At 34.6% G+C, this 23412-nt stretch overlaps 1 protein-coding gene across 4 annotated transcripts; it reads left to right on the top strand.

The window, feature by feature from the left end:
* Nucleotides 1–3268: 3268 nt before the first annotated feature.
* Nucleotides 3269–23152, top strand: LOC136040828 (uncharacterized). 4 transcript variants are annotated; one of them, XM_065725165.1, is made up of 5 exons: nt 3269–3621; nt 7835–8212; nt 10241–10297; nt 18138–18269; nt 21273–23152. In XM_065725165.1, the coding sequence occupies exons 1-4, from the start codon at nt 3607–3609 to the stop codon at nt 18237–18239; spliced, it is 552 nt and encodes a 183-aa protein (XP_065581237.1). In that variant the 5' UTR covers nt 3269–3606; the 3' UTR covers nt 18240–18269; nt 21273–23152. The 4 variants fall into 4 exon arrangements, 3 of the variants coding, with proteins under 3 accessions (XP_065581237.1, XP_065581236.1, XP_065581235.1); XM_065725163.1 differs by lacking the exon at nt 18138–18269 and having other exon boundaries at nt 3272–3621; XR_010620898.1 differs by lacking the exons at nt 3269–3621; nt 18138–18269 and adding an exon at nt 3643–3763.
* The last annotated feature ends 260 nt before the right edge of the window (nt 23153–23412 follow it).

Genomic DNA, 23412 nt, shown 5'->3' with positions numbered 1-23412 from the left:
TCATCTTTTGTCTATGTATTAGGGCATCAGGTACAGTTCCTCTAGCCTTCAGGTACAGTCCCAAGGGAATCTATATTTGTTTCAGGAGACCTCGAACAACACTGAGATGGTTCTGTCTCCCAGGTTACTGGGGATTCTATACGAAGCCTTTTTATTTTATTAATAATTTAGCTCCCATATCCACATTAAGCTATTAAGACTTAGAAGAGTCCCAAGCAACTCAACGCAAACCCCCTTTAAGATAAAATCACAACCCAAACTCATTATTTAATAAACCACCCCGTAACATTATCTTGTTTTCTTTTCTACAAGATTTTTTTAGACTACTTTCTATATTAAAGCCTATTAATTTTTTATAAATGATATATTCATAGTAGAAGCTAATTTAGGCTACAAATTTTGACCTACATTGGGCTCCCTGGTTGGGCCCAAAAGTGAGACTGAAGTTGTTAAAGCTTGGAGACTTACTTCTCCTTTCTGTTTAAAGAAAACCGAATCATAAATGAAGCTTTGTTCATTTCTAACTTACATTTAAACGGGTCTAAAAAAGTCAATTTTTCTAATGAATGTCTTTTTTATGCTCTTTACAAATATAATAATTGCTTCTATTGAAATTCAAATTTAAGCACTTTTTGAGCTCTTAAAAATGATGAATTTTCAATTAAAGTATGAGTTATCAGTCATTTTCAAGAAAATAAGGTAAAGCTTTACTTTCATCACAAGGTTTCAAAAATGCATATTACTACATATAGTAAGATTCCCATGATCAGATATTGTTTCTTTGTCATTATTACAGAAGTGTATCCATTTTTTAGCTATCTAAAATCCCCCTTCAACAAAACTAAAAATGTGTAAAGTGGGCAGGGTTTTGAAGCTGAGGAAACTATTGAGGTTAGGCAATATGAATGAATAATGACATAAAAACCATATGCAATCATCAGAATCTAGCTATATGCAGTAATTCAAAAAAAGAAAAAAGGAAAAAACTCACAAAAACTAAAATATCCTTCCTTCAAACTTTTAATACCACAGAAGCTTCCCCTTGACTAATTGGAATTTCTGGGAAAAATAGGGTTGCAATGATGAAAGATTATGACCATAACAAACAAAGCTTAACCTATCATACCTTGCCCCACTGCCCAAAGGGCTCATGGAATAATACACTTTGCTCTATAGGTAATGTTACCTGTAAACAAAATTGGACATTGCACTGCCTACCTTTCATAATATGTAACTGATTGCTCTGATTTGCCAGTTCAAATTTTGTCACAGGCTAATGTCAAAATAGCTACTATTGCAATTGTTCAGAAACAGCTGGCTGCTTTAAACTTGAAATTGAACCATCTTTGATATTAGCATTAATGGAAACATGAGTTTTTTAATTATTTTTTCACTTCCTACTATACAGAAATTACCAGTGATGACTGGAATTAGTATTTAAAATATAGTTTCATTCATGATGTACATCCCCAACTTTTCCCTTGGCTTCAAAACCCCGCCCACTTAATATATTTTTAGTTGGCCCCATGGAGGAGGAGAGTTAACCAGAAATGGGTGCACTTCTAGAATTAGCATTTCTAAGTGCTATAGTGTGGGAACTATGCTGCTTTGCAGCATAGTTTCTAGTTTAGACAGCTTGTGATGAAAGTAAAGCTTTACCAAAAATAATACAATGTATTTCAGTTTTGTTTTCTTGGTTGTTTTCAACAAAATAATCATATATTTTCTCAGTGCCAAAATTATTTATAGTTAGGTTAGCCTAGGTCAAAAAGTGCATAAATTTGAGTTTGCAATAGAAGCAATTATTATATTCATAAAGAGCATAAAAAAGGCATCAAGTGGTATGTTCACTTTATTGTAAAGTCAATAATATGAACTGTTATATGTTTACTGACATCTTAATACCAACGTCATTTAACCATTTTGAGTGAAGACAAGAGGGCTGATAATTTTCCCTGTCTGTAAAGTATTATTATACTAGCAGAACCCCATAAAGTATTAGGCCTATTAGCTGACAGTTAACTCAATTTATATTTCTAAGAACAAGGTTTATTGCATTTTTAGATAAAGCACAAGAAAAGGCAGCAATTAATACATTTACTAAGTAAAATCCTGGAACTTATACTAGCCTACTTAATTAAAGCTACTTAGGGCAAGGTGCATCCAGCATAACCCTTTTGCAAGATAGCAAAAAATAGCTAAATTAGAATTTTACTCCACATAATTTCAACTTCTTTAAACATTCATCATAACACTTGTTTGTTTTTTTCTTTATTGTTACCTTGGTAGCTCTCCTTTAGACTTATTCTAGAAACTGTATGTCATCTCTGTAACCTGAGATGCTATGCACATTCCAAAGTTATGCACAGGCCTGATAAAGTCCTTGCACAAGTTGACAAAAGAAATAGGAAGATCTACTTGAAATGCTTTTCTTCAGCTTCTTAACTTTGCTCAATCCCATTTTATAAGGTTTTGAAGATATGCAAATACATTTCCTAAATTTTGAAAAAAAAAAACATTGATATGGCTCAAAATTATACTTAAATAACATGAGTTGCAATTTCAGAATTAAAATCAGAGAAAAAGCAACCAGTAACTGAAAATTAAGGTAAAATATTGTTCTGTCAAAATTCCAATAGGTATAGACCTGTCATGTAGGCAAATTCCAGGGCCCTCCAGAGGGAGAAGGAGTGGAGGTGGGTACTTTAAAATGCCTTCTTGGGAGATACTTTAGCCTGTAGACCTATCCCTGAAAGTTTCATTTTCCTAATCTAAACCCTTTCCGAAATAGTAAGAAGTCAATTAACTAGAATTTTACCTATTATTGTTCTAGACAAGCCTAACTTTTCAAATGAACCTGAAGACATAGCCTAGCCCACCAGCAGCTTCGGCTTCCAATTTTAAATTAAAAACATAGTGCTATACCATCTCAAATGCATCGAAATAAACATAAATACAAACCTTTATTCAATAAACAAGAAATATGAAAAATTAGAAAACTACCAGTGATGTTGATTTACTTTTTTTCCAACTAAAAATTATAGAATGGTTTAGAAACTAGGCCTGCTTGATATAGTAACATTTGACTAACTCAGTAATGTGATAGCTGCCTCCCTAAGAACCAACCTTTTTAATAGCAAAAAAACTTTTCTTCTGACTCCTTATGAAGCTTAGCCTATGCAAGACAGGCTTAGAAAACCAAAAACCCTTTAGATACTAAGGAATATGTATAAGATTACTTACAGGTCACTGAAAAGCTGAGATTATTCCATTAATTACAGTTTCCTTGTCTTTTCTTTATACTTAACGATTTCACATGTTAATCCATTTAAAAAAATATGTAGCATTGACGTCACAATCCTTAATAATCTTTTTATTTGGGGGTTATAAAGTGCCAGGCGACGGACAAGTAATCCTGAGCGTTTGTGGGGATAATCCGACTAACCTCTGACGTCTTCTGACGTCACCCTGCTTGTGCTATCCTGGATGCATTTTCCTGTCTCCCACAGCCGCCCCACTCCACAGTCTCCTAGTGGGAGATGCCTTTTTATATAAGTAAATTTTCTTTTACGACATCTGTTCTGTCATTTACGGTCAGCTCTTGAGATGGAAGATCAACAAGTAGGTTAATTTTTGATATTTAAAAGTTGTAGGTCGTGATTTTTTCTGCATGTGGGGTAAATTTTAATTTCCAAGTTAGAGGCTGGAAAATCTTAGTTAGTGTTTTGGTAAAATTCTAATCCATTGACTTCTTGCTATCTTGGTAAGTTGTTGGGCTAGAGAATTGAAACTTTCAGGGATGTGTACAGGCTAAAGTATATCCCGGGAAGTTATTTTGAGATCCCTAACTATATCCCTTCCCCCCTCCTCTATATAACGCAGTTTTTTGTGCATTACACCTTATATTTTGGTCAAATTTGATCCTATATTACTATTAAAAGTGTAAATCCTTGCTTACCTTAGAAAAATTCAACTTTTCACTGTTTTTTAAGTTACTATTTTCCATAATTACTCATAATTACTTCACCTGCATTGAAAAATAATTATCACCTTTTATGGTCTAGTTAAGACTGGAATGCAGGTATTTAAACGAACCCTCTTGTCAAGTTTAGATAACAATGTTTTGAAGTGTTTTATCTAAGCCTTTAAACAGGGTTAATTTAATAAGGGGTTTCTCACTCCAAATTACAATTGAGTGCAGGTTATCCTTAGCAATTCTTTTAGTAATTATTTATGCAATATAATTTTTTTGGTTAATCTATGGAAACTTTCAATATTTATTTATCAAAGAAGAGGCTTTTTTAATTTTTGTTTAATTGATGTAATATCAAATGTGCCAGCTATATGTGATTACTATGGTGCTACAACAGGGCAGGAGCCCGAATAAAAACTTCAACAATTTCGTTATTCAAGAATTAGTTTTTATATAATGGCAACCCTGCAAGTCTTTTGTTCTTTTTTAGTTAATTTTTTTCTCCAATTGGCTTTTCAGGTTTGTTTTTATTTATTCAGATTTCTTGTGTGTTCAAGGGCATATGCAAGTTTTTGTTGGGGGGAGGAGGGGTGAAAAAAGTACTAAACGTGGAATAATTTGTTTATATGTATTTTGTTACTTTTTACAAGTTGAAAAAATTTGGGGTGGGGTTGAAACTAGGTAGCCAACCCCCTGGGTACGGCTTTGGTAATTTCTATGTTTAAGTGTATCAATAACATCTAGGCTACCTTTTAAATCATAATGGAGTAGAGAAAGTCCATTTTTCCAAGAAGGCTCAATAGCAATTTTTAAAAACCTGAAGAGAGGCAAAACAGAAATCTGAGACCAGTGGCGTCAATTACAAGAGGGACAAGGGAATCGCCCCATACTCTCCCTCTAGATTTTTTTTAAAATACTTTAATTGAAAATGCCTTTATTTGTGTTTTCTTTGAAAAAGAACGACAGATTATCCCCCCCCCCGCTATATTTTCAAAACGCATTTTACATCTCTCTAAATTTTGTGATTTGACACTGTCCTAACGGGACCTCTCAATTCAACAAACACAAAGAAGAATTACGAACATCTTACGGCTTTGTTAGCAATCTTTAACGATATTTCCGTCATTATAAATTTTTCACAGATATATTAAAAATAAGAATGCTAAAATACCTTATAACTTCATCAAAAGCTCCTTTCAGATCCCGGAAAGCTGTTCCGGCTCCCTGGGGAATTGCTATGTCACTCGTAATTACCTTTCCATGTGTCATCCAGTATTCAAAAGAGTAATTAATGTAGAGTCCATATATTGAGAAGACCGTTTATTTTAATGGCAATGTAAATATGTGGGAGGTTGTGAGGAAATTAATACAATCTTTTCCCTTTAAATTCAAATTGGTTAGGAAAAACCAAGCCGTATCCAGAAGGGCTAGAGGGTATGAACCCCCGTCCGAAACCTTTCTCCAACTTGTAAAAACGTAACAAAGTGAATATGAACAAGTCTCATGCGTTTCAGTTTTTTTTTTTTAATTCCTCAAAAATATCTTTAATACTCTTTCCCCCTAAAAATTTCCTGGTTACCACCCTATGAAAAAGATTTAGAAATGTGAAAAATACCAGTTTTAAAATTTTAAGGGGTGTGTAACATTTCTAAATCTTCTATATTGGTAAAACGCCAACAACTGGGAGAAGGGGTTGTTGGAACACAAATATTCAATCGACAATGTCGTAGTTTGCACCAAAGGCCCGAGAATCTTGATTCTGCCTTGGCCCAATACGTGCACGATAACCCTCACCACTTCATTTTGTTTGAAAACACTTCATTATTCGGAGGTCCTTGTCAAAATATTTGCTTGATTTTCGTCTTCACAATTTGCTACTGGCTGACAAAATTCTCATTTTCTTAAGTATTAGACTTTTTTCATTAATTATATCTTTTCCTTTCCTGGTTTCTCACGAAAAATTGAGCTTTAAATATTATTAAATAGAAAAAACAAGTTTTTTTAACTGAAAGTAAGGAGCGACATTAAAACTTAAAACAAACAGAAATTACTTCGTATATGAAAGGGGCTGCTTCCTCATAAACGCCCCGCTCTTTACGCTAAAGTTAGACTCTTTCTCTCAACTCTTCTTTTTAAAACAGTAAAAAACTTTAGCGTAAAGAGCGGGGCGTTTATGAGGAAGCAGCCCCTTTCGTATACGAAGTAATTTCTGTTTTTTTTAAGTTTTAATACATATCTTTAAAACCTTAGGTAAAATTTTAGTTAATTAACTTCTTGCTATCTCAGAAAGGGTTTAGTTTAGGAAAATGGAACTTTCAGGGATGAACCTACAGACCAAAGTATGTCCCGGGAAGGTATTTTGAAGCAACTACCTCCACTCCTTCTCCCTCTATAGGGCCCTGACCTTTGATGACTTTTAATAATATGTTGGTTATAAAAGTGAAACCTTGCAAAATAGATCTTCTGCTTATAGATCAGCAAAATTGTTTTCAGCTTCATAACTTTGCTCAATTCCATTTTATAAGGTTTTAAAGATATGTAAATACATTCCCTAGATTTTGAAAAAAAACTCATTTATATGGCTCAAAATTCCACTCAAATAACAGGAATTGCATTTTCAGAAGTAAAAGCAGAGAAAAAGCAACTAGCAACTGAAAATTAAGGTAAAATGTTGTTTTGTCAAAATTTCAATAGGTATAGACCTATCAGCTACTCCCCTTCATTGTAATAACTTCACTATCCCTCTTGTTGATTGTATTCGTTGGCTCCCCTTCACTTCGATTACTAACAACCTTTCCAGCATACGCCAGCGTACTGTTTGTGATATAAGTAAAAAGATCCAGATTTGGCCATGCAAGGATTGTTGCAAACAGAGGAAAGTGTAATAGACCTGCGCTGGCCAAACTTTATTCTACTTTCTGTGATCATTTTGTCCTTTTTGCTTCAGGTCTTTTCCCCCTTCTTAAGAAAGGTAATTTAAAAAGAATCCGGATAAATTATTTCAAATTTTGCAAATTTCTTCTGTATTTTCCACTTTGGACAAAAAACTGGATTCTTGTTAGCAAATTTTCAGTTCCTGATATAGCTTTAAAGTTGGAGATTCTACACAGATAACTCCAGTACAGCTTCTGTGTGCCTATCCTCTCACAACCGTCTTATCCGTTTCTTTCATTTATTTTGTGTGTGTATTTGTTTTTTTATTTATTCTTACTCCGCCATATTTACTTTATGTATCGTGTGGGTGAAAAATAAATAAATAAAAATATGGTCATGCCCAGGATTTTGATTAGGAAGGGAGGGGGTTCATATTGTATCGGGATGGGATTCATCAATTTTAAATTGTTTTCTAGTCATGAAATTGATTTGAAGCACAAGTTTTTGTCTCAAATTTATGAAAAAATGACAATAGACTGGTAAATTGTTTTGAAAATGCGGAAGAACCTATAAATTTCAGTAAACAGTCCCTGAGCCCATGAGCTTCATGGTGATCAACTCAAACTTTTTTTTTTGCGAAAATTAAAACGGGTGTGTCCAGGCCCGTACACACAATTTGCTCCAAGAGAGGGGAAATTGTGAAAACTTCAAAAAATCGACAAATTGTGCAAAAATACCGAAATTTTCCTTTAAATCAGGTTGCTTTAGGGGAGCTAATTCTGTCCTACTTATGTTCCTGTCCAAGAACGTTCGGCTGTAATATCTATGGATAGTGAAGCAGCTTTAGAGGTGTTACTTTCCCGTAGTTCAATTCCCTTAAAATATTAAGAGAAAAAATTCCTCGAAATTAATATGGAGCCTGAACCCCTTGGAATTATTTTAGTGCCTGAACCGAAAGCAACTTATTTAATTTCAATATATTTTTAGGAGGAGTCAAGTGTTCTCCAAAGTCTTTTAGATCAAGGACCTACTACATCTCAAAGACATGCAAGTCCAGAACATTTGATGTCTGGTCAGTCAAAGCCGTTTATTTCTGACGTTGACTTTGAAAAGTTCAATGGTAATGTTTCTCCTCGACAAGAAGATAAGATCGATCCGACACCTGCATCTACATGCATCTCAAAAATCTACAATGCATCTGCATCTCAAAGACATGCAAGTCAAGAACATTTGATGTCTGGTCAGTCAAAGCCGTTTATTTCTGACGTTGACTTTGAAAAGTTCAATGGTAATGTTTCTCCTCGACAAGAAGATAAGAACGATCCGACACCTGCAGAAAATTTGAGGAATCAGCAAATTACACAGGTATGTTGCTTTTACTATGTTTATTTTTTCATCTTTTGTTCTTTCCAAATTTGCATCTTCAATATGGTGATAGCTATATAAATTAGTAGAATGGGAGTAATGGGCATTGGCCCTGCGAGTTAAGGAGGCTCGGGTCCCTCACCCCTCGCAAAATTCGAGAAGCTGTGTTATTTTGATTTCCTCAACTGTTGTCAGGGTTGCCATTTGGCTATTTTTTGGTTTCAGAAATAGATTTGAGATGTGTTAGATGATAAGCTGAACAACACGGCATGCAAATTCAAGTAAAAATTGTCCTTCTATTTTATTATTCTATTATCTTTGACTCTTGTCAGGGTTGCCATCCTAGCTTTTTTGGTTTTGGTAATAGACTTAGAACCTATTAGACGACAAGCTAAACAACATGGCATGCATATTCAGGCAAAAAATTGTATTCTTGTTATTTTAATTTCTCTCAACTGTTGTTGTGTTCAATATAATCAAAAGGCTCGATTTGTCTTATTGTCAGAATGGATTATAAGCAAGACATTAATGCTGACAACTAATAGTTTTCCTTCCTTCAGAAACATATTAACAGTTATCCTAAAATCAATATGGAAGCCGAGGTACCGCAGTGATATAGCTTGTAAAATAGGTTTTTCACCAAATAGAACTTTACTAAATACATCAACAGAGTCACCCACTCCACAGAATGTCAGTAAAAAATTTTCTTTACATTCACACACAGCAAACTTAAACTCGTAAACATCTCTAATCTTTTGAGAGTAATAAGAGCTTTTGCTATTAAATTATCTGCAGATTTTGCAAATTTTGTTAGCAATAATGTTAGTAATATATGTATCCTTTAGATAAACGTGCATCATGTTCACGTAAACTAAATAAAGTAAAGGGCTCAGCACAGACATTTTGCTATTTATAATGTTAGATATCGTCGTATGAGTGTCTACACCAGGTAACTACTTTAACCCATGAAATACAAGGCTTTCAAGCATGGACTCTTGATCATAATTATCAAGCTTTTTTTCTATTCGACCAATTCTCTCGTCCAAATTTTCAATTTGAAATCTCAGACTACCTATTAGAGCCTGCTCAATTTTTGCAAACTATGGATTAAACTCGAGCGTGATTGAATCATAAACCTGGCTGATTATCAGTTCAGTACCTTCTTTTTTCAGTGAATTTGGATCATTGAACTTTTCAGTAACTGAAAGTAAATGAATGTAAGGAGCAACATTAAAACTTAAAACGAACAGAAATTACTCCGTATATATAGGGGCTTTTCCTCCTAACGCCCCGCTCTTTACGCTAAAGTTTGACTCTTTCTATTAACCTTATTTTCAGCTAATATTCAGTTTTATTCTCGGTTTTATTTTTTACAGTTTTAACTTTATTACTCAACTAATTATGTTTATTTAATATTTTATTTTTTCATTTTCAGCTATTATTCAGTTTATTTTTCAGTTTTTTACTCTCTGTATTATCCTTTATTTTCGAAACTCGGTATTAGAAGAATAGCATGTATTAAATAATATAAAAGTAAGAGAATAAGTCACAGGACAAGTCAAGTCCTCATCAAGAAAAGATGAGTTTTGGTAAATAGAAAGGGAGGGGGGCGCAATCTCCGGAAGACCTACTCAATAAAGGTGTAATTTTAAGCCATACAAACAGGGAGAATCTAGGAGAAAAAAAAAATTAGGAAAGAAGAAAGAAAAGGAATAGGTTCATGTTGCCGAGATGAAATCGTGCTTATTTTGCTCTATAAGTTGCAAGTGACGTATTTGAATCGTAAATAATTCATGCAAAATTGTCCCATGCTTGTTGGTTCTTTGCTAAGCCAGTGTTTGTCACAAAAGTATCGCTGAATACCTGTTGCCATAAGCGACTGTAAGAAAAGAAAGAAAATGCAAATTCGTCTGTCTCCTATGACAAGTTAATAACAAAGTAAATAGCTGTTTTTTCACCACATGTTTTGTTTTATCTTGTTTTTTCATTTGTTTGTTTTTTCTGGATCGTCCATCCACGACGCAACAGCCAAGACCTGTCATCCCCGATTACGTCATCCAATTACGTCATCTTTCTCGTATGCTGGTATGTCATATATTATATTGTTCACTTTTCCCATAGATAGATAATCCTTGAAAAAAAACAATAAAAAAAAAAATAACTCCTCCCGATACCTCACCCTTTAGGCTAAGTATTTTTAGTAATTTCAACTATTTATTCTGCGGTTTTTGTGATTCAGGGATCATTCTTAATGAATTGGGACAAAATTTCAGCTTTAGTGTAAAGAGCGAGGTACTGACGAGGGAGCGAACCCTCTCATATATGTAATAAGACCTGAGAATACAAAAGTTCTTTGCGTAACCTAATTTATAAGTTACTTATATCTTTTACTTATAAAAAGATTCGTATAAAATTAAAAGTTCTAGTTGCCTTTTTAATTAACCGAAAATTGGAGGGCAACTAGGCTTCCTCCCCCGCTCTTTTTTTCTCAAAATCATTCGATCAAAATTATGAGGAAGCCATTTAGCCAAAAAAATAAATATACAGATTTTGTTTTAATTATTCCTCTGGGGAGAGCCAAAATCAAAACATGCATTGTTTCAAAAACGTTCAGAAATTAAATAAAAAACAAGTTTTTTAAATGAAAGTAAGGAGCGACATGACAACTTAAAACGAACAGAAATTACTCCGTATATGGAAGGGGCTTTTCCTTCTCAACGCTCTTTACGCTAAAGTTTTTTACTCTTTTAAAATGTAGAGTTAAGAGAAAGAGTCAAACTTTAGCGTAAAGAGCGGGGCGTTGAGAAGGAAAAGCCCCTTTCATATACGGAGTAATTTCTGTTCGTTTTATGTTTTAATGTCGCTCCTTACTTTCATTTAAAAAACTTGTTTTTTTTGTTTAATTTAGAATTAGAGCACTCAAACCATAGAAAGTTTAGTGTGCTAGGGGAAAAAAAGTCCGAAGCTCAGTTTTATCAACCTAACAAAAAAAAATATCGGTAAAGCCTTTTATATCAAAGAAAAATAATAAAGAAAAATGAAAAGACGGTTAAATAGTCAAAGTATGGAATTATAGTAAAGCAATTTCCATCATCCATATGCCAAAGGTTTTCTGAAATGCATTCTGATACCAAGGTATAACTGGTCAAATTGGCCAGTTATTAACTGGCCAGTTATTGGTCAGTTAAAATTGGCCAGTTATTGACCAGTATAACTGGTCAATTTGAACGTCAAATTGGCAGATAGCAGCATATATTCAACTGATTCTGACAGTATGCGTCGGCTAAAATTACAACACAACAGATACCCTATTGTCCTTACTATTACTCTATCTTTCAAGGATTCCCTTGGAATTTCCAAGAGGAAATTTAGTGTGTAGTAGTTAAGGTCTTTTACTGCTTCAATTAGAAGATTTTCGAAAAGCATCTCTCTTAATGATTTACTTACATTTTTCATACTTTATACGCTATGGCTTCTTTGCATCCCCCATGAGGCTTCGGTTCTTAGGTTTAGCTTATTTAGATGCGGATAGCTACGAGATCTTGTCATTGTTCTCTTAATATTATATAAAAGAGTTATTGTTTTATTAATTTAGCTAAACTAACAAGTCACTATTTTTCTTTGGCTAGGTTAGTGGCTTAATCAATGGAAACTACCTCTCTTGACATTGCACAGGGCCAGTAGTCAGTGGCTACTTCTGTATCTGTAAAGGCTTGATTTTAATTTTCATGGATGGTATATTTTGGGGGAACATCATTTTTGTTTTACACCAAAAAAATTAACTTTTATTTGAGATACTAGAAATTCAAGAAGAATTTTGTTGGGTTGCCTTGATAATTGAAATTAAGGATAAAATGTAAGTACTGGTGGAAATTGGCCATTTTATTTTATAAGCGTCACTTTTCTTTGGTGTCTTATCTTGCAACTCCGGAATAGTTTGCATCCTTTGGCTTCATATTTTTTTTTTATTCCGGGTCGTATAGGAATTATTTATAATGGTGAATTTCTAGTATTGGGTAGTGCTTGCCTTTGATATTTAATGCATTCCCGATTTTTTTCTAATTTATAATGCATAATTGGGGTATGTCATTTATTTAACAGTAAGAGGTCAGTTTGATCTGGCTCCTTGGCATAAAAGTATTTTGTTTTGAGGTGTTTTAGCAATCTTCTTATTTTAGCTGTAAACAACCAAGTTGTTTCGTACTTCGTTTTTGGTGCCTAGTTCCCACCACTTCTCTGGCCGGGTGGTATTTTGGTTAATTGGTGAGCTCTAGTCCCACTTTTAGTTTGGTGTATATCCCTTAAGGTTATAAGAAACGTCTCCGTTTTCTGCAAATATCTCTTCACCTTTTCGCCACCTACCAACACAGCCACTGCATATATAACATTCTCTTTTGGATGCTTTATTGATAAAAATTCAGTATCGATGACTACCGTTGCCATGATCTTAAAATAATTATTCGTCGAATATGCAGTCTTTCCACAGTAGTATCTATTTATATGTGGAGCTACACTTTTTCAATGAAGACGATTTAGTGACTGAAGCGATAATGTAGTTCACATAGATTACTTACCAAATTGGTGCAATTACTCTTAATTTTTAATATCGGTTTCATAATTTGATTGATATCCCTTTCAGTTAAAGAGCAAGTTGTTTTTCATAGGGGAGTTACTTGGTTAGGCCGTTATGACCAACAAAACAATAAACACTACAGGTCACAACCTCCCGATCACAATTTTCCCATGACGGGGATGTTTGTTTGACTTCAATTTTACAATTCACTTTATCACTAAATAGTTGATACGCTCTGATGATGGGATTAAGTAAGTAAGTAAGACGGCACTAGATCCTTAAGGTCCAAACTGGCGGTGCTGATCTCCGTTTTATGGCCCTTCAGCCAGGAAGTGGGGGCCAACCATCCTGTTTTTTCACACACCCTTACTGCTTACCTTCCCCAGATTTCTTCAGGTACCCATTTAGAGCTGAGTCGACTCTGGCTGAGCTTACAGAGTCACGCCACTGACCCCCGTCACAAACTAAATAACTGGTCACAACTGGGATTGAACCCGTAACCATTGGACACAAAACTCCCACACCAGCGTGCCAACCACTCAGCCATGACGGCTTTTGGGACACCAGCCAAGACGGCTGGTGTGGGGAGGATCCATTAGAAGAGTTTTATTATTCGCGCATAGAGGGATGGAGGGTAGAATCAAACTTATTGATTAGAGGTTTGGCCGGATATTTTTTTTTTATCGTGCTCAGAAAGCAGGCACCTGATTCTGCTTTCGATCAAATCCGGAATGGCTTATGTTTGCATATGTGTTGTCAATTGAGGATATAGGGAGCCTGCACGTTTGAACTAACTGAACATATTTTCAGTTATTAGGTCTTTTAACTATTCTACCCGGCTTCGTGGTAAATTTGTCCTCATTTTCTTGTGGTTTATATATCTTAGGTTTTCACTAACGATTTTAGGTCAAACTTTTTATATTTTTTCTTTAGAAACTTTTGACCTTTTAGTTTCACTTCCTTTACGTATGCTGCTGCTGAGATTGGAGTTGATTTCTCTTTATCTTTAAGTTCTTCCTGGTCTGATTCCCTGTCAGGCTCTTTGGAACTTGTTACAACTCCTCCATGGTGAAAAATATCTCCATAGAAAGATCCTCCTCCTAACCTTCTTTCTCTGAACCCTCCCCCCCCCCCGCACCACTACCAGGAAAATCATACCCTGAAAACGTTTGTGTGCTTCCCAATAACCAATACTATATGTGAAAAATGGCAAATTCACAACTTGCTGCCTTTCAGTGTCAAAACTTTTTTTTTTAATTTCTGATCGTTTTTAAATAATGCCAGGAAATCTATCTCCTCCAACACGGAAAATCCTTTCCCCCGCGAGCAATCCCACAAAGAAAGCTCTTCCCACTTAAAATACCCCTGAAACAATTCCATTCAAGCTGAAAATTCCTCCACAAAATTTCTTGCAGACGATTCCGGCTGAAAGAGGTTTCTTAATTACGCTTTAATTTGAAGGACCTTAATTTATGATTGTTTTAAAAAATATGTCAAAGTACCCCCACTCTTTAAAAATATTCTTCCCTCAGATATCCCCCTCAAACACCCCCCCCCCCCTAAGAAACTTGTTTCCGTAGAAAACTCCCTCTGGAGGATTTACCCCATGTAAATTCCTAACCCCGTATAGATAGATACTCTAGACAATTCCAACCTGCTACCCACCCCCTATACAATTCCCCTTAACATCTCCACATGTAAAAAAGAGCGGGCAGAGAGAAAGTAAGACATTTAAAAGAATTTCACACAGGAATTCTAGCAAATTACGTAAAACGTCTCCTGGAAAGTTAACCCCCCTGGAAATTTCCCTTATAATGCAAATTCTCCCTGTGGAAATTAATCCAAGTGAAAAATTCACCCCTCCCACCCTCAAAAGGGGTCTGTATGCTTTCTAAAAACAAGTAATGCATGTAAACAATGGGCCAATTTCATTACTTACATGACTTACCTTTTCCCACTAGCTGTGGGGGTCAGGGAGGCCGTGTTATCCCAAAGGTATAGTTACCGGACTTTTCAACTATGCTGAACAAAACGACTTTCTCAAAATTTTATCACATGAATTTGAGGAAAAATGGGGCTGGAAGGGGCTACTTGTCTTTTAATAGAGCTTTTGTTACTATTGAGCCGCGTCGCTCCTCATTTATAATTCGTTACCACGAACTTTTAGACTAAGCTTGCTTGAGATTTTTTTAGAGAATTATAATTGTTTTCAAAAACTTATCCAATTTGTTTCTGATGGATAGAAGGGTAATTATTGTTAGTATGGTTAGAAATTCTGCGTGACTTTTAATCTTCTACATGGCTGAAGTCATCGCGGATTCTGCAATAGGGTTCACTCATGTTTAAACACAGTGTAAACATATGTTAAATACACTGAAAATTTTTTATACCCTATGGTGTCTCTTGATTTAGTTTTACATTCCCCTTGACATTCTCTGGAAGTTTGAACTTAATACCCTTCACCTCAATCGAGTAAATCATTCACCTCTACATCTCCATGAAGTTTCCACTTAATTCCCTTAACTGTTCAAGGGAAGTCTCAGATAAACCCTTTCGACAACCTTGGATTCACATTAATTCTTTGGTTTCCTTTAATATCCCCAACAGCTTGCCCCAAAATTCCCAGCATAATACCCTTAGCTTTTCCTGAGATACCTTTTTCACGATCTGGATCCACTAGTACCTTTTAATTTCCTTTTACATCCCCCTTAACTTCCCCTACAAGTTCCAAGTTTAGACTCTCAGCCGTTCCTGAGATGTGGTTGATACCCTTTCGAAAATCAGCAAGCACATGGTGTCTCTTGATTTAAGTTTTACATTCCCCTTGACATTCTCTGGAAGTTTGAACTTAATACCCTATTATGTTACTGAGGTGTTATATCTATGGAATTGTGACAATGTTGATACTATTCAACTCTTTTTTTAGATCAAAAGTAGTAGTATGAAAACAAAGAAAGGAAATGATAAATGAAAACAGAAAAATCAACTAGGTAAAAAACGAGGATTTAATCAGCCAATAGCAAAATATGAAAAACAAGCAAATAATTCGTCAAGGATCTCCGCCAAGTCGTCCTCAGTGCTAAAAAAAATAAGAAAGAGGAAAAAGAAAAAAAACAAAGAAGAAACAACAACAAAATCTGACCTTCTTGAGTGAACTGTACGAGAGGAAAAAAGACACTGAATCTAACAACAAAAACCGACTTGAAATCAATGAAAGAGAAGCTACCAATTAGATTGAATAATTATCCTTTGCCTTGCAACAGATTTCGCCTGTCTACAATCTCGGTTTTCATTAGATATGCGGACAGGTTGTCTTAAATTAGACTGGGTGAAAATATTCATCGAGTCTTCTAATATTAAATTGTTATAAATTGGGCTTAAGGAAATATCTCCTGTGTCTCTATTTATAGCCAAATTTCTATTTATATGTTTCTTTTATCTTAATTGCATCTTTAAAGGATTATGGTAGGCCATTTACGGTAGATGTTAAAGATACCTCTTCAAAAAGAACTAAATGGTCCGGATTTTCTTATACATGCTGGGCCAGAGCTGAATCGAAGTTGTCATTTTTATTTTCCAATCTCAGGGACTTATCTATTGAAATGTTGTGTTCATGCAATCGTTCCCCTAGTTGTTGATGGGTCCTGCCAATGTAAGATTTCCACAAGAACACAGGACTCTGCAGACACCACGACCTAGTATAGGGTCCGTTTTATCCTTTCCCGAGTTGAAAAAATGTTCAACTTTTTGTTCAGTTTTGAAAGAAACAGAGATTATTTTTTTTTTCATTTTTTATTTGAATTTTTTTTTTTTCATTTTCTAAAACAAAAAACAAACAAACATAATCTCTCTAATTCTTTCAAAACTAAACCAAAAGTTGAACTTTTTTTCAACTCGGGAAAGGATAAAACGGACCCTATACTAGGTAGTGGTGTCTACAGAGTCCCGTGTTCATGTGGAAATTTTCACATTGGCAGGACCCATCAACAACTAGGGAACCGATTGCATGAACACAAAATTTTAATAGATAAGTCCCTGACATTGGAAAATAAAAATGGCAACTTTGATTCAGCTCTGGCCCAGAATATATACGAAAATCCTGACCATTTACATATTTTTGAAGAGGCAACTTTAATATCTACCCTAAATTGCCTACCACAATCTTTTAAAGATGCAATTGAGATAAAAAAAAAACATATAAATAGAAATTTGGATATAAACAGAGACACAGGAGACATTTCCTTAAGCCCAATTTATAAGCATTTAATATTAAAAGACTCGATGAATATTTTCGCCCAGTCTAATTTAAGATAACCTGTCTGCATATCTAATGAAAACCGAAATTGTAGACAGGCGAAATCTGTTGCAAGGCAAATGATACTTTTTCATTCTAATTGATAACTTTTCTTTCAATCATTTTAAGTCGGTTTTTGTTGTCTGATTCAGTATCTTTTTTTCTCTCGTACAGTTCATTTAAGAAGGTTAGATTTTGTTCTTTTTTTTCTTTGTTTCGGTTTTTTTTTCTTTTTCCTCTTTCTTATTTGTTGAGCACTAAGGACGACTTGGCGGAGGCCCTTGTCGAAATATTTGCTTGTTTTTCCTATTTTGCTACTGGCTGATAAAAATCCTTGTTTTTCACCTATTTGATTTTTCTCTTTTCATTCATTATTTCTTTTCTTTGTTTTCTTACGTCATGCATAACCAGTATGGTCTCAGAGCGTATTTACGTCAAAGTAGTAGCATTAGAAGTAGTAGTTGCTGGGGTGGTTGTAGCCCACAGGTTTCAACTGAATACTCTCAGTCGTTCCTAAGATATTGCTGATACGCCCTTCTGACAGTCTGCTTCTACGTCATGGTTCTCATTTAGTTCAATATGCACCTCAACATTATCTATAATTTAATCTTAATACCCTTAGCCTTTTCGCAAGTCCAAGTTCAAAGATGCTTCCTTTTCCAAATAAAAAAAAAATAGTATGTAAATAATGGGAAACTTATATAAATTAGAGCCCTGGCCCATAGAACTATTGGGAGTATGCAATCCCAGGAGACATGATTATTCGACCTTTCGACCATTTTGAACAAAATGGTTATATAACAATTTTCATCGTGTTTCTTTTGGAGAGAGGGCAGACAGAAGGGGCATGGAGCAGGGTTGTTTGCCCTCAAATCATTTTGACTCTTAAAAAGCCAGTATAACTTTCAATTTCTAAGTGAAAGTCACCTACTTTGAAGGATGGCCTTACAGTCGTTTGAGCAAGCTAGGCGGTATGAAGTAAATTCTGCCGTAAATGCCATGTCTATTCATAAATCGTCAGATGATAGAGAAATGATTGCTGTATTTTTTTTGCAAAGGTTGAAGATGAGCCATCAGGAGATAATGGCCTTTTCAAGCATCAAAAGAGGTCATGCGACAGAAAAATGGTGTTTTCGGCAACTTTTTGCAACAAAGCATGAACTTATGCTCAAAGAGGGTCGTAATACAGAGTAAGCAAATTCTAAGATTATCAGTCTATTACCAATCGGTGTTATTACCGATCTTTCAGTCGGAGGTTTTGAGCTTCCCGTCTTGAAAAACAAAAAATCAAAAGGTAGCGTTTTACTGAATATTAAATTTAAAAAAAAAACTTTCTCAACTGAAAGCAAGGAGAAAAGTCAAAACTGGAAACTAACAGAAATTATTGCATTGATGAGGGGGATCGCCCCCTCCTTAATGCCTCGCTCTTTACGCTAAAGTTTGACTTTTTGTCCCAATTTCCTAAGAACGACTCCTGATATAGAAGGGCCGTTTAATTAGAATAAAAAGATTTTTTTAAATTTCTAAAGACAAGAATTTCAGTTCAATAAGTTTTTTTGTAGTGAGGTATTGAGGAGGGGCGAAACCCGTCCTACACGTAGTAATTTAGGTTTGTTTAAGTTTTAATGTTGCTCTTTACTTACAGTGTCAAAACTTTTTTTTATCTAATTTCTGATCGTTTTTAAATAATGCCTGGAAATCTATCTCCTTCTTCACGAAGAATTCTTTCTCACACGAGCAATCCCACAAAGGAAAGTTCTTCTCATTTAAAATACCCCTGAAACAATTCCATTCAAGCTGAAAATTTCCCCCAACAAAATTTCTTGAGGACGATTCCGGCTGAAGATGTTTCTTAGTTACGCTTTAATTTGAAAGACCTTAATTTATGATTGTTTTAAAAAATATGTCAAATGTACCCCCACTCTGTAAAATATATTCCCCTCAAATATTCCCCTTCGATCCCTCCCCCCCTGCATAAGAAAGTTGTTTTTGCAGAAAAATCCCTCTGGAGGATTTACCCTGTGCAAATACCTACCCCGTATGGAAAGATACTCTAGACGATTCCAACCTGCTACCCCCCTTACAATTCCCCTTAACATCTACACATGAAAAAATGAGTGGGCAGAGAGAAAGACATTTAAAAGAATTTCGCATAGGAATTCTAGCAAATGATGTAAAACTTCTCCTGGATAGTTAACCCCCCTGGAAATTTCCCTTATCATGCCAATTCTCCCTGTGGACATTAATCCGATTGGAAAATTCACCCCTCCCTCCCTCAAAAAGGGTTTGTATGCTTTCTAAAAACAATTAATGCATGTAAACAATGGGCCAATTTCATTACTTACATGACTAACCTTTCCCCATTGGCTGTGGGGGTGAGGGAGGCCGTGTTATTCCAGAGGTATAGTTACCGGACTTTTCAACTATGCTGAACAAAACGGCTGTCTCAAAATTTTATCAGCTGTATTTGAAAAAAATGGGAGCTGGAGGGGGCTAGTTGCCTTTTAATAGAGCTTTTGTTATATATTGAGCCGCGTCGCTCCTCACTTACAATTCGTTACCACGATCTATTAGACTAAGTTTGCTTGAGATTTTTAGAGAATTATAATTGTTTTCAAAAATTTATCGATGTTGTTGCCAGTGAAAGACTGTTAAGAGCTGTTTAAGTTAGTGTTCTATATTTTTCAGCCACCAATACCATAAAAAACCAAAACCGAATACCGTGAGAAACTCCCATCTTTAGAAGCAATGCTAAAGCTTAATACATTGACTAAAACAATTAAGTGATTCTTGGTTCTTGCGGGCGTAAAAAAACACCTTCTACAGTTATTGGTTATCAATTTTTATTATTAGATTTGAAAACAATACTAGAATTTCATGTTTTTGTATGCCTTTTTGGTTTATTTAAAATGTTGTTTGCAATTTGTTTACAACTGAATTTCAAATTTTAAATTTTTGTTTTACACCTGAAGTTCAGTTTTTGAATTTTGTAACAGACAAAATAATTATGCATATTGATAATAACAATGAGGTTGTCACAAAGAGACCCCGAATATATCTTCCAAATTATTTTTGTTCGTGCAAAGCGTAGTGAGTTCTAGGCATTTAAAATAATTACTGAAGATTAATCATTGTATGTATTCTTTTTGTACAGTCAATCTAAGGGTTAACCTCAAAGGAACTGCAACAGCTTTGATTTTGGTACCCTTTAAACCGGAAAAAATTGTTTACAACATTGATCATTTTCGTCTTTTCTTCTAAGATGATGATTTTAAAAAAAACTTAATTTGCTCTTATATAAACAGGTCATTTATCTGGAAAAGAAAGGCAACAGGGGTGGAACACCAACAGTCGGTAATAGGCAAATTTGGTGCGTACATAACGAATGTGCACTTTTTTGTTTTAAACACTCATTTTCAACCCTCTCCCCCTGTCTTCCATAAATCAAGTGTTGATATAGGTCTGACAGCAATGTTACGAGAAGTTGAATTCATAGAGAAAGAAATCGGACTGCTAATACAGAAAAGACATCGTTACCATGTCAATTAACCCCCCCCCCCCTTACCCTCTACCCTAAATGTAACCACCCAAATTCTTAGAATCCAATATGCAACTTTTCGTGGCTAGGTAAATCATTGATTTTATTTTGATAAAAAATAACAAAAAAAAACACACAGATGAAATGAAATGGCAAACGGATTGGAAGTTCATCACATTTGTTTAATTATTCACGTGTCTTCTTCGTCTTTGATTTGGACCTGAGCATTAAAGTAACTACTTCGTTAGCAGGATTTGCAAGCAATGTTGCATTTGGTGCCATCTGCACCGGTCACTATCACAGGTTCCATGGATCTTTTTGTACTTTCTTCTAAGATAGTGACTTTAAAAACAACTTAATTTGCTCGTATATAAACAGGTCATTCATCTGGAAAAGAAAGGAAGCAGGGGTGGAACACCAACGGTCGCTAATAGGCAAATCTTGTGCGTAGTTAACGAATATGTACTTTTTTCTTTGAACACTCACTCTTTTATTTTTCTTTTTATTAAACTTTTATATTCTCTTCTTTTATCTTTATATTTAGCCAATCTCATACTTTGATCTTCCGTGCTATCAAATATATATATATATATATATATATATATATATATATATATATATATATATATATACTTTTATAATTGTTTTATTTCAGAGAATCGATCGATTACGAAGCTTAGCATCAGATTTTATAACTGTAGGAACACAATTTGTGTTCCTACAGGAAAGTTACCTTCTGCAGAGAACTTCATGGATTCAAAGAAGGGCTCAAACCCAGAGGAGTAATAGTTTGCAGCATATGTTTATTGCTTTTTTTTTGCAATTTTTTTAGGATTTATTCTTGGTAGGGTTTTTAATTAATATTTTGGGTCCTTTTTAAAAGATTTTTTAATGTTAATTTTTTTAGTAATTTTATATTATTTATGATTTTTTATATGGGGGGGAGTGCAAGGACATTTAATTCGGAAAAATTTAATTCAAACAGAAATACCCCTAGAATCCCTAGGGAGGAAACTTTGTAAGTCAGACTGTAAATAACTCAAGCTAAATGAAACAAATTAACATAATATTACAGTATCTTTATGAAACGATATTTTACTAGTACCAAGGCTTGGCTAGTATATATTTTGGGGATTTGTTAGATCCAAAACTATTCCTATTGAAAGTTTAGCTAGTATTTTAGAACTTGATTAGGCTGAAACCTGTTTTAATTTGACTGAACTAGGTAAGGCTCACCAACTAAATTTGTCTCCCATAAGAATTCTAATTAGCAGTTAACCTTTGAAATTATGGCATTGCCTGTTTCTAGTACTAAAAAAAACTTCAACGCTGGATCAATTGTATGAGATATTACCGGGTACCAAACAGATGGTGTTGCTGGCGAATCTGGGTGTTAGTCAAACAAGCTGTGGGGGGGGGGCAACAAGCTGGTTAATCTAGGTGCTAGTAAAATGTTGTTAGTAAAATCATATCTCTCCCAATTTTTGAATTATCTTTTATTCGTAGCTTTTTTCATCGGTTGCTTTGTTCTTTCGGTGTGGGTACCTTCTAAATATAAGTATTTTTGTACTGACAACGGCTCAGCAGAAGTCTTTGCGGAAATATCTGTTTTATCCTTTGGTTTTATTCATTGGCAGAGAAAAAATCTCGCTATGTTTCTAGTTTCTTAATTGCATTTCATCGTTCTTTGTTTTTTTGTAACACGTTTCTTTATTTTTAGTTATTTGTATGTCTGGTTTTTTCATCACTTTGACCTTTCTTTTAAGTTTGACGGGGTATCTCTAGACGATCGAGTACTGGGAGGTGGTTTTTAGTGTAATATGTGCATTGAGTCATTCCAGTGTTTAAACTTGTTGCAAGAAAAGTTTTTATTCTAGTCTTGTTAATGCACAGGTTTGATGTGCCTTATACGGAAATGTAACAAAATTAATTCGTTTTATGTGGAGTTGTCAGGTGAGATAGTTTCAAACTTTTATTGCTGTAAATATTATTTCAACCTGTTTGTTTTTTGACCCGTTAGTTTATAACAGATATTAAATTACTGTCTTTTAATATAACTTAATGAATTTATTTTAAAACTTGGCTGATAAACTTCTAATAATGCTTCTTCTTGGCCATGCTCGAAGCATCAAGCTCTTATTTCCCTTTTTTACATAATAGATTAAGTTAAGTATTTTTGGTGTCATAAGTTATGCCCCCTATTCTTGAGTGTAAACGCTACCATTGCTGAGGGTAAGTGTAACAATTTTGAACGTTCTTTATCTTATGAAGCAACGCTGCTCTTGGGGACATGTATCTATTGAATTGGGTAAACCACTCATGCAGCAGTAGTTTCCTACTTGCCAAGACTATTGGTATGTGATCAATAGTGATTTTTGCTAATGATATGGATGTCCAATGATGTAATCGGTAGAGCATAAAACCTTTGTATAACTAAAAGAGCCAAATGATTTTATCGTAATCTGACAATTCTTGACTGTGTATGTTGAATTTGTTTGGATTGATCAGTTTAATTGAATAAAATTGTCAAGTGAATGTTCATTGGTATTATGATGCCGTATCTAATTTTTGCTGCCAGAAGTAGACAAGAATTTGTGCCAGAGGGGCATACGGGGCTGGGTATCTCCTAAATTCTCAGGAATTGCATATTTTTCTCATAACTATGATATAATTGCCTGTTTTGACAAACCTTGTCTCTCGCTCCTTTCCCGCCCCAAATTCTAATCATATTTTACTTTCACTTGCCTGTCAAGTTTTTTTTTTATTTTATTTGTAGTACACAAAACTTGCAGCAC

This window comes from Artemia franciscana, chromosome 21 (genome assembly GCF_032884065.1).
Source record: "Artemia franciscana chromosome 21, ASM3288406v1, whole genome shotgun sequence".
In the NCBI taxonomy this organism is placed as follows: Eukaryota; Metazoa; Arthropoda; class Branchiopoda; order Anostraca; family Artemiidae; genus Artemia; species Artemia franciscana.
The sequence above is the reverse complement of the archived record's forward strand: the minus strand, read 5'-3'. Positions and strand labels throughout refer to the sequence as shown.